Source organism: Atractosteus spatula, chromosome 16, assembly GCF_055471065.1.
Source record: "Atractosteus spatula isolate fAtrSpa1 chromosome 16, fAtrSpa1.hap1, whole genome shotgun sequence".
NCBI classification, from domain to species: domain Eukaryota; kingdom Metazoa; phylum Chordata; class Actinopteri; order Semionotiformes; family Lepisosteidae; genus Atractosteus; species Atractosteus spatula.
In genome coordinates, this window is record NC_142721.1 from 8909899 (window position 1) to 8925775 (window position 15877).

The window sequence follows — 15877 nt, forward strand, 5'->3', positions numbered from 1 at the left end:
GGGCACAGCTTTTTCCACAGATGCTGTCTTGCATATTTTGAATTACTAGATGGCAGCACTGAAAACGTAGGCATCAGTTTTAACAGTAACGTACAGCTCCAGCCCAGATCCACAGCGGGCCTCCACTCTGTCAGGGACCTCCTTCAGTTGTTTGCTTAATCAGTCAAAATTACTTGAAATATTGGATGTGGCATCATTTGTTATAGCACCTAATTTAATATATATATATAATTTAGATTTAAAGTAATAATGATTATATATTCCAGTGACACTAGAGATATCCAATATTGTACTCAACTAGGTCGGTCATAATCAGGATGTGGCAGCAAAAATCCCAATCTAATAATCCTCATATCAAATTACCATTTAAGGGCCAAAACCCAGAAATCTGCTCCCTTTAACTGTTTTTAAGTTTGTTAGCACATGCTTTATATTATATAAATAATATAACTATGTTTTCAAACATTATTTCAAACATTGTTTTTCAAACACATATTTGGATACTGTTAGGATCATAAATACAAATTAGAATATCAACACAACAAACATCAAATCGAAAACTCCTTCAATACAGGAAGGAATAAGTTACTTAGTAATGCACTTTGAAAATACAAAACCGAAAAAAATATTAAATATTTTGATTTGGCGTTTTCACATCATTGTTTAATTACAAAATGTTAAGATACGTTTTCAATAATAATCCTCATGAGTCACATGAATAACACACTGAGTCAGAAGTAATGGTGAGGGGCTCTGGGTTCACAACTATTTACTTTTTGTAATATAAATTCTTTGTATAGCATAACTTTACAAAGCTGTGTTTATTTCTGAAGTGCATTAGTACACATCCATAATTTTACTCGGGTATGATCAGGTTAATTACCTGAATCAAACATCATTTTAAAGTTTGGATTTAAAATGTTTCAGTTTTCACACATCTATGTTCACATAAAGCGAACATCTGTATTTATAATGTACTGTACATTTCAGCAGAACAGAAAACTGCAGAATAGCAGAGCTGATAACCAATTAAAATTACGTAGCGATCCCACATTACCTCAACGCGCAGGACCGCCTGCCCACCACAGTGTACCAGCCAGTCAACTCGGGGAATCGCAGTATCTGGTTCCAGTAACGACGGGCTTTCGTTGTAGAATAAGTTAGATGTGGTAAGCGAAGACCGTTGTGAATACACACCAGGTAATCTACAGGAAAAACTCAGGTAAACCAGTTCACCTTGTGCAGAATCTACTCCCGGACAGGTATGGCATATTATTGCTACTCTAGATAGTTTATCTCTAGATAAATGTGATAAATTGAAAATAAAGTTAGAAAAGGGACATGTGCTTTTTCTGTTTGTTCGAATAATTATAATAGTACATATATCAGTAAATTTCCTTTTTAATGCAGTTATCTATGGGTGTATATTCCATTGATTTTATATGCAAGAACTTAGAAAAGAGAACTAAATTGGATTTGAAAGAACTATAGGGCTATATTGATTAAGTTTATTGTCTTAACGGTACAGTGGACGTTAGAAGAGTTAAAGGGATATTTTGTTTCCGGGTTTCATCAGGCAGAGCAATTGTTTGGGGGGGGCGAACCGCAACATTCATGAGAATCAGAGGAGCTTGCCTCGCTGACACGTCTGGTTCAAGAAGCAGAATGATGCAGTTTGCGGCGTTCATTCTCTGCGTAGCTCTTATCAATGGCAGTGCGTTGTCCACCACCTTCAATTCGGACATCACGCCGGCCCTGCAGGCGGGTCTGGCGCAGGGACACGCGAGTCTGAACGACATGTTCAGAGAGGTGGAAGAACTGATGGAGGACACGCAGCACAAACTGGAAGAGGCGGTGTACCAGGTGCGGTCGAAAATAATTCTAGTGCGGTGTTTGAATACCACATTGCCCCTTGTGACAACAAGCTCGTTATATTCACTTTTTTTTCTCAACGTTAATTTCAGCTACTATTGTCATGACACGAGTGCCAAAAATACATTTTAAACGACTAGAGTACTAAGATTTATATGCACGACTTCTTAAATTCACACATCGAAATAAGTAAAAGGCACTCAGGAGCTCAGGAGTAAAAATTACTGCATTCTTTATATCAATCAAAGGGTCCTATTTTACTTGATGATTAAGGGTATATTGGATTGCTACTAACGTTTCCCTGTATGTCAGGCGACAAGTTACAATTAATGATATAATATAGATATTGTTTATAATATAGATATGAACCCCACTAAGGGGTTCTAAAACACGTAAATCAATTTTGATGGTGGTATTGTAGAGTTAAATGAAAATTGAAAGTGATTAAAAACCGTTCACATACCTGTTTCATATTTTTACGGCCATTTTTATCGTACGGTGCTCTGGTTGCTTTTCTTACGTATAGTCCAGTTATATTCATCTACAGTACATCAGAAAACTTCAGAACTGGTCTGAAATTTATGAAGACGTATGACTTGCATTAGGTAACAACAAACAAACTTTCCTTCCAAGCAGGCGAGACGCACTTCAACCATTTGGAATATTTTCTTTGTTAAATCAGAATGGTTTTAGTAATATTTATCCTAATTTTTTTTTTTAAATGTGGTTTACTACATAACAATACCCCGAGACATGGCAGAATAAGTATGTCATTAATTTATCTAACAACAATACCACCAAAGACTAAGGATGGCTCTGTTTTTGTAGGTGGATAATGAGACTGCTAAATCATTAATTAATATGGACGACCTGCCTCTAAATTACCATGATGAAAGCAAAACAGAGAAGAAAGTTGGAAATACATCTGTGCACACGTTTCAGAAGATTGATAAGGTACTGCCGAGTGCTGTTTGCCTTTATTAGATTAATCTTTGAGAATCCTTGCATCTGTGATTGGCCATCAAAAAAAATATTCTGATTTAGTGTTTTCTTTATATTGTGATGCAATTTAGTTTGAATCTCTCATTATTGCACTTGATTGAATGCATTGCAAATGTAACAAAGCCAAAGAGGAGACTGTAAGAATTCATAGATTTTTTTTCTGTGTCACCACAGAGTTGCTTCTCAGTAGAAATGTATCCTCTGTTGGAGCACAGTGCTAGCAGTCATTTTATTTTTTTAGCTTCTAGAAGCACTCATGCTTACTCCTTACTCCTTTAGTTCTCATGTATTTGAGACTTGCTGGAGTCTGTTTGGACAAAGTGAGGATTACAGTGAATGATAGGATTCTATTATTATCCAAGCTCCCTAACCTTTTTTCCCCCTAAGCCTGGTTTTATCATAATAACTAGCACACTTTTCCGTTACAGGTAACGGACAATAAAACTGGAGCTACTTTCTTCTCGAAAACTGTGATAAAGTCAAGCAGCAAGGAAAATCAAATTGATCGTGTGAGTGACTTCATATTCTTAAATGTCACATAATAAAAATATTTCAGAATTAGGTTCTACTGTAATTCTAATTCTGATTCTTTAAAATAGTTGAAGTATAACCTACATTTTGTATCATGGATTAGTTGTTACATTACCATTACTAAATCAAATAATCATTTTAAAAAATGGTGTTTCAGGCTTATTTTTACCCTGTAAAAGCTGAATGTGCTTTGAGTGTCTGTAGCATATGTTCTTGTTAAATGACAACAGGAAGAGCTAGCTAGAGCAGATAAACAAGATTCTTTGCCATTAATGCATTTAAGTCACTATCTGCCTTCTCGAATATTCTGGAAACAACGTTTGCTTCAGATTTCCAGTTTACATATTTAATTGCAGGACTATTGCAGAATAAATTTGACTGTTTTTCTGAGAGTGGTTAAACCTGTTGGAGTTGGGTAGACCTGTTTTCCTGTGTCTATCAGTCTAAAAAGTAAAAAAACAAACAATATACAGTAGGCCTCTGTACCAAAATTTAAATGAATTGTGCCTCACTGTGTTAGCGTATAATGAACTAAACATTTCTCAGATGGTAATGCTAATTCGATTAATGTTTTTTGATATTATGTTTCAGTCTGAAAATAAGTGTCATGTTCTCTGAAAAAGATATAAGATATATATTGTGTGGTTCCACTGCTTTTGAAACATCACCACGCCAATGTTAGTTTTCGGATAAATTAATTGTGTTTAAATTCAAAGATACTGTAGCTGGTGAGAGATACTGTATTATCATTTGTGCATTTGTAGTTATTGCAGATTAGATTTGTGTTATTGCATTGTGGTAAAACACTTGACAAAACCTGACAAAAGCTCTTCAGTAATGTTGCCAGTCCCTTCATCTTGCATTATGTTGCCAAAAATCCTAACTTTAAGCAGAACAATATTAATATCTCTCCCTAGAGCAGACTGTGGAAGGCCATGAGCACCTCAAATTATTAAGAGTGGCATCTCTGTTATCTGTGTTAGTCTCTAATTATAACCTTATTGAGTTTTGATTACTTGATTGCCTTACTTGATTTTAGAAATGCTGGGTTTATTTTTCTAACCACACAATCCATATTAGTCTTGACAGTGAAGTCCACTTTCCACGTTGCCTGAACCGGCAGATAGACTGAGGTGCAGACATTGCTGGTTTGAGTCTGGGTCGGGTCCTTGGTCAAGCAGGATCCAATGCGCAGTTCTGCGCCAGAGCTGGATGAGGTCACGCAGTCCCTGGAACAGCATGCTGAGGATGTGGTGTTCCCAGCTGGCGCTCTGTCACCTGTAGAGACTGTGGGACTCGGGGCAGGGGGCTGACAGCTCTGACATTAGAACAGAGTCCACACACTCTAAAAACTCTAAAACTCTAAAACTGAGTTGATGAACAATTTGTGATTAAAAAAGCAAAAGGCAAGAATATCATCATCAATGAATTAGAAAAACAAAAGTAATGAACTCTGGTCATCAGAGCAATGGAGCATTGAAGTGGTTTGATTTTATGCTGCCAGAGTTTGTTTTTCTGCTTTTTGTTGATGTTGGCATCCCATTTAACATGTCAGGTTCTGTAGCTAAGCTTTCTTGGATTTCCACTTTAACCGTCCCCAATAATATCTTTTTTGTCATTGTCAATTGTCATTTTTGTTAATATCAGCATTAATATTACATCATTTTTGTAAACAATGAAAGGTCAGTTTCTGTAACGGCAGAGAATACAGACAGCTCTTTTTTGTGTCGCAAAACACACATGGTATGTTTACAGCTTAATTGCATTCCTTATCTTTTTAAATATCCTTTTTATTCATTTAATATCCTCTCCATTTTATTTGTTTGAAGCAGGGTGGTTTTTCCACATTCTAAAGTGGTAAATCAACTAGTCAAAAAGAGTAAATAATATTTCCTTTTCCACATAAGGAAGTGAAGTGTTAAAAATATGTTAGATGTTTCATCCGGTAACCATGTTTACTCGGATTGTGAAATCCACTTTGGAGGTGGTGAGGTGGTGACTTTTATTGACTTTTATATTGTCTTATATAGGTGGCTGTGACTGTGCCAGTGTCAAACATACAAATTGGCCAAACTCTGTCAGACAGTTACTTTGACAACCTGATAGCAGAAAGAACAGACAGGTTGTTAGATTTAATAGGGGCTGAATGAGCTATAGTGTGGACTTAATGTCCAGTGAAACTTGCAGTATAGTAAGATATTGCTGTATAGGCACAGCAGGAAATTAATCACAATGCAAACTATGTTCTGCAAATACTGAAAATACTTTTATATTTTTGCATATTCTTTTCTTTCTACATGCGATTCTGTGCAGCATTGCATTACTTTATTTTTTTGGTGTTTAAAGCACCTGTGGCTAAAGACAAAGCAAAAATTGAATTTAGGCTTAGACAGTTATACTGTTGTGCAGAAAATCTGTAACATACTGTATTTGTATTTTTGTGGAGAGAGCCTAGAATTTGTTTTCCAAACCAATTATTATATTGTTAGTATTGCTGCCTACCTATACCCACACATTTTAAAGAAGGTTCCTGAATGCGATCGACTGCATGCATAAACTTACAAATCAGAAAAAGACTTTAAAAAAGTAATTTGTGATTTTTAATTTTGATAGTGCTGTGAGTAAAAATCTCAACTTAAGAACATGTTAAGAATTACAGTTGTAAAACCTTACCTATCAAATGGCATGTAACCTTATTCTAGAGGGCACCAAATTATTAGGTTTTCTTTTTTTTTCCATATGACACATCTTTTGACCTGATAAAATGTTCAAATGGGTGGCACAATGGCGTGGCACTTTGTGCCTGAACCTCTGGGGCTCTGGGTTTGATTGACACTGTCGATGGGTGTCTGTCTGTGTTTGCATGTGTTTGTGTGGGTTCGCATAGGGTGCTGTGACTTCCTCCCACGTCCCAGATAAATTCAGGTGAGGATTTGTTCTCAGTATGACCACTGCTGTTTAGATGTCTTAGACAGAACTGCATTCATATAATGGGCTGGACCGCCTTCTTATGATTAGTTGCAACAATCAGGAGCTCAGGAGGAATATTATAAGAGTGTTCCTCGATTGGATACCCCTGCGGTAATTTCTGGAGTGATTGAAGGTGGGGTGGGACAGTGACTCTTCAACTCTCTTAATCCTTAGATTAACAGAAGGTCATAGCCTGTTTATTACTGAAATTTTCATTTGCCGGTTCTACAGTACCTAGAAAATCTTCATTTTAGCATTTGTGTGTCCTTCTCGGCCAAGCCAGGCCATACTTGGGTTTGCAACTCTTGGCGTCACAGCACTGGCAGATGGTCTGTTTTCTTATTACTATCATGAGTCACCCTTTCTTCAAAGGGAGTCTGCCAAGAGTAAAACCACATAACTGAAAAAACAAGGGACTGCTTCTCTTTGATTCAATTTTCTGTTAAAATCTAGGTCACTGCAAGATCAGACTTTGCAACACAGAAAGCATATTTCTTTTGAGTTGCCTTAATACTTAATACAACTCAAATTGGCTATAGAAGGAAACAGTAAATTAATCTTTGTTGTTCCAGAAGAAAAATTAATTATACTTTTGCTTTTGTTATAAACATGTTTGCTTTTATTGTCTACATAGTGCCAAAAAGGATGACTAGAATTACAATAAGATATTTGTAGAACACAAGATATATAATATGTGAAATTGAAGAGCTGATTATCTGTTGTTGCAAAACAGCTAATATCATATAACAGAAACATGGCTATAATCAGACTGTCAAAATTATAGAAAATGCAGGACAAAAACTCAAAAAAGTATTTAATTCCCTTTTATTTGAGAAAATGTCTGATGTCTTAAATTAAAAATACTATAGAAAAATAAGAGCATAAAAAATGTTTAATAAAAGAATGCCTTTAATTACTCCTTAAGTCAATTGTCATTGTACTTTTCATTTACAGTGTTGACCCACTGATTTCTCATTCGTACACTACTGCATTTACTGGAGAATTTTGAGTAAAGTACTTTGTTCTCAAGTACTTTTTTGTAGAGTGCTTTGCTTATTAAAACCAGATTTTTCTAGCCAAGTAAGAAAGAGTATTATGTTTCATTTGGAAAATTACAGGAATAAAGCATAGTGTACTGTACATATGTACCAAATGCATAGGGATAAATGAAAATCCCACTTTTTTCCATGGTCAAAAACCTATCGTACGCATTTCAGGTCTCATATTTCTTTCCTACTATGAAACTTGAGCTAAATGTTTAACTGATGAGAAATGGGAATTTCACTTTGACGCTGAGCATTTGTTTCTGGCTTTTTTGGGGTTTTTTTTTGGTGAAGAATGTTTCTTTCATCCTTTCAGGGTGGGGTAGAAGGCATGCATGTGAACTAGGGGTTAAAGGAACAGTAGCTTTGTGAATCAACAAGGTATGAGTCAGTTGAAGCTTATAAAAGCCACAAATAGCCGAAATAGTCTAGACTTAGTGTTAAAAAACGCCAGGGTAGACCGACGTCAAAATGCTGGATGCCAGCTCTTTGGTGATAAATATGTGGAGTTTGAAAGAAATGGACTAATGTCCATGGTAGTTTTGCCATTTTCAAAGATCTAGGGCTGCTGGTATATTACTGTATTAATATGTTCACAGCAGGAATACTGTACTGTAGTACTGTATGATTTATATTGTTACAGTATATAGGAGTACTAGCCGTTATCCATGTAATTAGAAACTAGGCACTTTTTAAAAAGTTAGCTTGCTGTCTAGGATGTATCCATTAGCATGTTCTTGATAAATGGAAGCCTAAGTTAAAGTCTCTGTTATTTCTTTATATAATTCATAACCCTGTTTAGTTTAAACAAATTTAATAACGGTAGAGTAGTTTTATCTAAACTTTTTACATTGCTGTGCACTTTATGCAGATGGCTTCACTAAAATTGCATAAATTGTATGACTGATTGTTGGAATTATTTGGAAGATGCAAATCTGGTCTAATATTTGCTTTAAAGGTTTTGGACTAAAATGTGATTTTTTCAAGCACTCAAGGAATGATAGGGATGTTGGCTGTCATTCACATTGGAAAACCTTGGCTTAAACTCCGAGTGGTGTGGAACTGCCAAACCTCTTCTTAACTTAAATTGAAAACCCAAAAAGAATAGTCTGCAGTGTCATAATTACAGACAGTTTCCAGATGGTGTCGTTAAAATTAAATTGGCTTTGTGAGTTCCTGACTGAGGTACCTACAGTATACTATACAGTATAGGTATTCACTCCTTTCCAATCTTGTCCCATTTTGGTGAATTACGAATGATGTACATTATACACGTTTTGAAAAGGAACATTTTTTAATCAAAGCTTGAATGTTCAAACTAATCACTTTTATGGGTGAACAAAATTAAATGTTGGCAAATACTGCAAAGAAAAATCCTAAACTAAAATGTGATGATTGCATATTTATTCACCTTCTTTGCTGTGGCAGGTGCACCAAAAGATTTTAATAGGTCACGCTATTAGTTGAACAGCCTTGGTCTTTGTGTAATAGTGGTTTATATCATTTCAGAATAGTCCTGTCTCTGTAAGGCCCCTTCGCCAGGGAGCAAATTCCAAAGATTCAACTGTGAAGATCAAGACGTTTTAAAAAAAATCTTGGGGATAGAGATGTAGAAAGGCATTGATCAGGACATGGGTAGAAATAAACTCAAATACCCTTCATATCCCTGTGAGTACAGTGACGTTGATCATTAAGGAGTGGAAGATATACCATGCAGACACTGCAGATCAGGTTTTTCCTCCAAATTGAGTATCCAGGCAAGAAGGAAACTGGTTAGCATTGCCACTGTGAGGCCAAGAGTGACTCTGGAAACCACATGAAATCCCTCATACAGTTTGCAACAAAGCATGTAAGCTTTGTGGTTTTGTATGCCGGACATGCAGTTGTAACTGTTTTTTTCTTAATTCAGGGGGTTGGGGGCAAATATTCGTGAAGTCAACATGTTTTAAATTTTTAGTTTTGTAAAAGTTCAGTTTGCAAATTCGAGTTCTGGTCAGAAATATTCACTTTGGGGGGGGGGGGGGGGGAGAAAAATGAATGTTGAATTTGTAATTCAGCTGTTACAAGGAGTGAGTGCTTTTGCATGGCGGATAGATTATGGTTTTAGAAGAGTGTGCTTTTAAGGGTAGAAGGCAGAAAACAAAAGAGATTTTGCTTACACTGCAGATCAAGACCCTGTTTTTATTTGAGTTTAGTGAGGATCTAAAAGGTAGCAGAAGGGTGTAATGCAGAGAAGCTGTGTAATAACCTCTCAACCTAGAAGGCTCAGGCAGCCCTTTAATATTTTACTGTGAGCACGTCTGTTGTTCCAGGAAAGGGTACTGATTAATAGTAGATGGCTTTTCTTTCTTCCTGTAGGAGTGCATCATTAATGAAGATTGTGGTAGTGGGAAGTACTGCTCCTATGAGCTGCTACAGTCCAAGTGCTTACCCTGTAAGACACAGGATTCGGTATGTATTGTGACATAGTTCTTTACCATGAAGTAAATCACTTCACGTTTGGCTGCAAAGTACACATTTGGTGTCTTGCTTTTAGCCACAAATCATTACTGCTTTTCTGACAAACTTGTGTGTCTTGCCATTTTCAAGAGATTGGAAAGCTATAATCTTCTCATTTACATTATTTTGTATAGATTTTGAATGTTCTGAGAAGATTCGTAGTCTGTTTCTTTATTCCTTCGTGTTATTTTCTTCACAAGCTTAATCAACCGTTCTTTACTATAGAGTAGTAACAAAGATAAGGGTAGGGTTAGGACTGGAGCCATAACAGAACCAGATCAGTGTTGAATTCAAACGTCCTGCCACCTGAGGTTAAATCCAAAACATGTAAGGTTATTTTTTTTCCAATTGTAAATTGATTTTAAACAAGTCCTCAACTCTCCAGTAAAATTGCAACTAAAAAAAAACAGGATGTGCGAGCAGAGACATCAAAAGCTTTGTTAGGATCTTTTTGGCAGGGTTTCACTGGAAATTATGTGCAAGTAAATTTGCACAGTAGACAGTACATTATGACTGACATCCAGGAAGAAATAATTTTGCCTGAAATAACAATTGTAGTCTACATACCAGGGTGGATTCTGGGTTACCATGACTCTTACCATGAACAGATGGCTCTCTGGCAATAGATACAGGCTATGTATGTAATTGTGGTTCATATTTGAAGTGTTATTTGTTTCATATTTTGTAATGTATAACTTTTATCAAAATAATATTTTACAAGGAGTGGAAGCCTGTAATTATGTAAATAATGTTTATTATTAACTGTACGAGTACACAGTATTTTCCAATAGATATTTAATCTACAGTAGCTGCACACATGCTGAAATCTAATTTAGAAAATGTTTAAAAAAACCTCTGCATAATTAGATTTAGTGATTGTAGAACTGAAATGCTCCCCTTTCAAATAATAAAAAAGGCTATGCTTCATTCGTCTTTTTGAAATGGAGAAATGCACCAAAGACGAAGAATGCTGCAACGACCAGCTCTGCGTTCTGGGACAGTGCTCAAACAGCGTAGCCAAAGGAGAGGCAGGCAGCATCTGTCAGTACCAGACGGACTGCAGCGCTGGCCTGTGCTGTGCTTTCCACAAAAGTAAGGACACCTGCGAATCTTACTCTTCAAATTAAATCATCATTTAAATTGTTTTCTACAGTAACATCCATAATCGCAGTGAGTGCATCCCATATCTAACATCAGATATGCTAAAAAAGATTTAAAAATGCTCTATGACTGGTTGTTTTACATTACTTTGAATGTTTACATTTTTAGAAATGCATTACTATTATAATTATTGCTGCACTTGTGCTTTGTTGGTTGCATGTTTATCGCTTTACATGTACTACTTTGTCTGTAGCCCTGTTGTTCCCCATTTGTACCCCAAAACCCGGTGAGGGGGAGCGATGCCACAGCCATGCCAATAGCCTGCTAGACTTGCTGTCCTGGGATATAGAGGCTGAAGGGCCTAGAGAGACGTGCCCATGTATCGGGGCACTCAGATGCCAGCCTCATGGGTAAGCAAATTGTTAATTCTGGAGTCGGACATTAATTAAGGTGTGCATCAATCAGGAAGGTGATGCATCAATTTAATTTGCTCCTTTTGTTATGACTTGAGTGCTGATGATGACTAATGACTGGTATTGTTGACAAGATAACAAGCCCCAGTGGGCTGTGAAATTCATTAGTCTTAATTGTTCAACTTCATCACTTTTAAGTGAGAAGAATGTACAGTCATCATACAATTGCTCCTTTTAAATACCAGCTCTTCTAAAACAATCTTTTTATTGATTGCATGGGGAAGAATAAATGTCAGCCAATTCACAATATATCTATGAAACTGATTGATCATTGCAAATGGAACATTACCTTTTGCAATTGTAAAGATTTAATTTTTTCAGAGTGGAAAATTGTCAAAAGTTAAGAACAAGCACGTGAAACTCCTTAGCTTGGGTAGTCAATAGTAAAAAAAAAAAGGAGAAAAGCTTAAAACCCAGCAGATTCAGAAGAGTGTCTGTTGTAAAACATGTTTTACAATTTGCAGGTTGGAGAAGGTTTCTCATTCATTTGAATCCAGCATATAAAAACAAACACCGGGGTTATACCTCATCTTGACCGAGCCTGGCTCATGTGTTAAAATACATGAAATGTCAGCATACAGCTTAGAAGTTTGTGATGGGACAGCATTTTCCATTGCTTCAATAGCTGCAGATTTGGCAGTGAAAACACTCTCTGCATTGTTGTGAAGACAGTGGGTTTAAACCGTAATGTTGGAAAAGTCTACCCTGCTCCTGAGGCTGCTCCACATGAAAATGTCATTAGAAATCCTGACTGTGATGCTGATTTGTATGTGACTACACAGAACTAAGCAAGAGCATGGGTCAATATTTTCTATCGTTATACTTGGCAGAATTATCATGCTGTTACTGTAACTACAGAAAAGCAGCTGCTCTTTTTAAACTTGTCATTAATATAATGAAATCTGAAGCATTTATACGGTAAGCACATTAGGCCTGAGATGGAGATGTTGCCATTCATTAATTTGAGATGCACTACATTGATCAAAACCCTGTAACTATTTCACAGTAGTACAACTAAGTAGTTTATTCATTTTGTGGGTAAATACAAGTACTTATTGTTTAATTGTATTCAGAGCAGAAGAAAATAATTACACAGTTTAAAATTCTGTAATTTAAGTTTAAATTTGTGTATTCAACTCTAGAGAGTATATGCAGCACCAATGCTTATTGTTTCATTGTAATTACATCTACAGTAAGATAATTCTGCAATTACATGAGTATGACATTGTGATGTGGCATCTAAAATTAGCATCTGCATCACATTTCATTAAGCTGTCCAAGCAATCAAGTGACATATTTTACAAGAGTGACAGGTGTTTTTTTTAATAAGCATGCAGTTCAAATACAAGCGCATTAGTGACCAGCCTATTGCTCACTTTAGTCAATCATGGTTGTTATTTTTTCTTGGCAGACGGGGCTCCCTTTGTGAAAGACGCAGAAACTCTTCAAACGAAGAAAGATAAATCAGAGATAGACATCATTTAAATTAACCAGAAGTGCTGGAACAGGCTTCAGAATCCTGCGTAAAAATACTCTTTACAGTCTAGTAAGAAGTGATTCTGGTTAATAAAACATATACATGTGCTTCATCTTTTATTCAGTTGTTCCAACTTATAAGACCAACTATCCTCATATCAGTTGTGGTTATATCCTTAGCCTAGTTCGGGGGTTCTGCTAAATTGTGGAAAAATGTGATCTTAAATTATTCTTTGTAAAATATACTCTAAGATACAAGTTCAGGACCATCCACTTCTCTGTGTTGCTTTTCTTTAATCCGTCCACACTTATTACTTACAAATGTATTAGTGCATATTATAAATACACATTTCAATTGTGGTTACTGTGTGCTGGTGACAGACCGATGGAAACAAACTGCTGTTACATTTGTTTACTCTGGGGGAAAAAAGGGATACATTCTATCAAAGAAATCATTTTTTGAGGGAACCAGAAAAGAATTACTTTAAAAAAAATGTAATAAGGAAAGTAAACATCACCAGTGTTTCTGTACTATCCAATTGGACACTTACACAAAATCTGAAAGAATTAAAACCCACCAAAATATTAAGTGTTTTAAAGTTGATCGTTAAATCAGTGAGAATATTGTTGCCTGCATCACTTCAGTTCCATTTTGCAGTGATATACTGTACCTTGATTGAAATTAAAAACATGAAAGATCAATACATTTTTCTCTTATTTCTGTTGCAATAATATACTCTTGTCTGCTGCATGTGTTTCAAGGTTTCCATAATAAGGAATAATATCTGGAATGAGCTGGGATCATATAAATAGATCTAATAGTCTAAACTCAAGATTCTTTTGAATTTCAAATATTATTTCCTACTGTTCTGACAAAAGACTTTACTGGTAATACATGAATACAAATCTGGCAAACGAAGATGTAAATATTTTAATTTATGACAAAATGCTGCAATTATGAAAAAAAGCCTTTTAATTCCATTCTAAAATCATATCTTCTATGTTCACACGATTTAAAACTCAAAACAATAAAACATAATAAACTTTTTATTGGCATGTCTACTGTAAACAGCTTGCAACAGCATGAGACACCTTCCAAAAACCACACTTCTCTTTTGTGATTTGTTGCGTTTAATAAATTAGGCAGTGCTTTCACACTATGCACACCTGCTCTATCAGTGTAAAACTGTGCAGCAAAGCCAAACCTGCTTTTCAATGCACTCTATCTGTAATTAGGGCATTTCAAGCGGGCTTTCCAAACGCACACCATGAAACATTTTTCACCTCAAGGGATGTGTATACTATGTTGTTGTGCAGAGGGAAAAAAAACTTATCTACATACACAAAAGATGGTTAAATACAGACAAAAATTAAAACCTGTGCCATATAATTCAGACCTAACATTCATTAAGTCTTAGACAAAATAATTTACAAAAAGCTAAGCAGCCTTGGGAGTATGAGAACTAATATGTACCAACCAAAAGAAAATGTATGAAATAAACAAATAGATTTAAAAGTACACAGTATCGTTCAGAATTTAGGAGACTGATGGGTAGAGAAGTCAGATTTAGTAGGACTGCAACAAATGGAAATATATTTACATACAGACATATACACACTGTCAATCTCAGAAAGGCTGATGGAAAGCACTAGATTGCTCAACTCCAAGTCTGAAAATCATCCAACAATTAATGTTTGATCAAAGTAAGGAAGATTGGAAATCTTGGATCTGAACACCTACACTTCTCATTTTACAGAATGAAAATTTGATCAAAATAAGTAAAATTGGAAATTTTGGATATGAACACCCATACTTCTCAATTTCCAGAATCAAAATTTGATCAAAATAAGGGAGATTGGAAATCATGTATGTGAACACTTAACATTTCTGATTTTCCAGAATGGTACAACCCATAATTTGTATTAAAATAATATTGAGTGGAAGATGACTGTTCTCAGCATTTCCTTTTGATTTATCTTTGACATCATTGGGGTTAGTTTCAACTAAGTTATGATACAATTGTTTTTTATATAATTAAATGAGGTAAATGTGCACAATTGTGAAAGAATGGCTCTTTCTCAGGCCTCTGCAGAGCTCTGACTAAGCTAAGCAATACCAGTTCAGGCCTAGCTGTTCTACTCAGTATGTGCACCCATCTGTTTACTTTATCCTCAATGTAGTTTTCTTTTAGGTTATCTGATTTATCTTTTGCTCTTCCCTTTAAACTTTACAGTACAATTAACTATAGTGCACAACTTTATTCTGAGCCATATTACACCACGAGGGCTCTGAGTAGTGGGCAATCAGCCATACAGCACTGGTGGTATTGTTTTAACACCAAAACAAGATTCCTGCTATGGTGATGCTACATAGCCACAGGCAGCCAGCTATAGAGTTCTACTCCAGAGTACAGAGCCAGCTTCAGTCTTGGCCTGAGTCTTTATTTGGTGCACCATCCAAATAGATCTTCAGTGCTTTCTCTTTGCGAGGTGAGTAGTTTACTCGGTGACCTGTCTTCAGCAGACGGCTGCTTTCCTTTTTCATGAGCTCATTTCTCTCTTCATCTGATAGCTCCATGAGTTCCTCTGACTTGTCTCTAAATTTAAAAAATGAGAGCTATGAGTATCTCTAGACTTAACTGCATTGCTCTGACTACAACATACAACCTCACAGGACAGATTCTAAATGCAAGACCGAATGCAGTAGGATGACCTTCTGAATGAGTTACAGATGTATTAAAGAATTACAAAACAACATGATAACTTTACATATTCAAACACCACTTTACATTTTTCAAGAGTAAACACTATAGGTGATATGACAGAAAATCTCAAAATACAGATAATGATCCTTATGATTACAGGAATCATATTTTGTATTAATACCTAATAATGCATGAGACATCATAA

The 15877-nt window shown here is 35.8% G+C and overlaps 2 protein-coding genes across 5 annotated transcripts in view; one reads left to right on the forward strand and one right to left on the reverse strand.

Moving 5' to 3' along the window:
- Window positions 1-1081: 1081 nt before the first annotated feature.
- Window positions 1082-13669, forward strand: LOC148819513 (dickkopf-related protein 3-like). Its single transcript, XM_088934555.1, has 8 exons — window positions 1082-1262; window positions 1577-1863; window positions 2701-2826; window positions 3303-3383; window positions 9777-9869; window positions 10865-11009; window positions 11272-11428; window positions 12903-13669. Exons 2-8 carry the CDS (start codon window positions 1615-1617, stop codon window positions 12952-12954), a joined length of 903 nt encoding a protein of 300 aa, XP_088790681.1. The 5' UTR covers window positions 1082-1262; window positions 1577-1614; the 3' UTR covers window positions 12955-13669.
- usp47 (ubiquitin specific peptidase 47) overlaps window positions 13242-15877 on the reverse strand; it is a 28020-nt gene continuing 25384 nt past the window's right edge. For all 4 annotated transcript variants that reach the window (XM_088934554.1, XM_088934552.1, XM_088934553.1 and 1 more), the window contains one exon: window positions 13242-15564. In XM_088934554.1, the coding sequence (XP_088790680.1) occupies window positions 15390-15564 (175 nt within the window). In that variant the 3' untranslated portion in view covers window positions 13242-15389. The remainder of the gene's footprint in view (window positions 15565-15877) is intronic.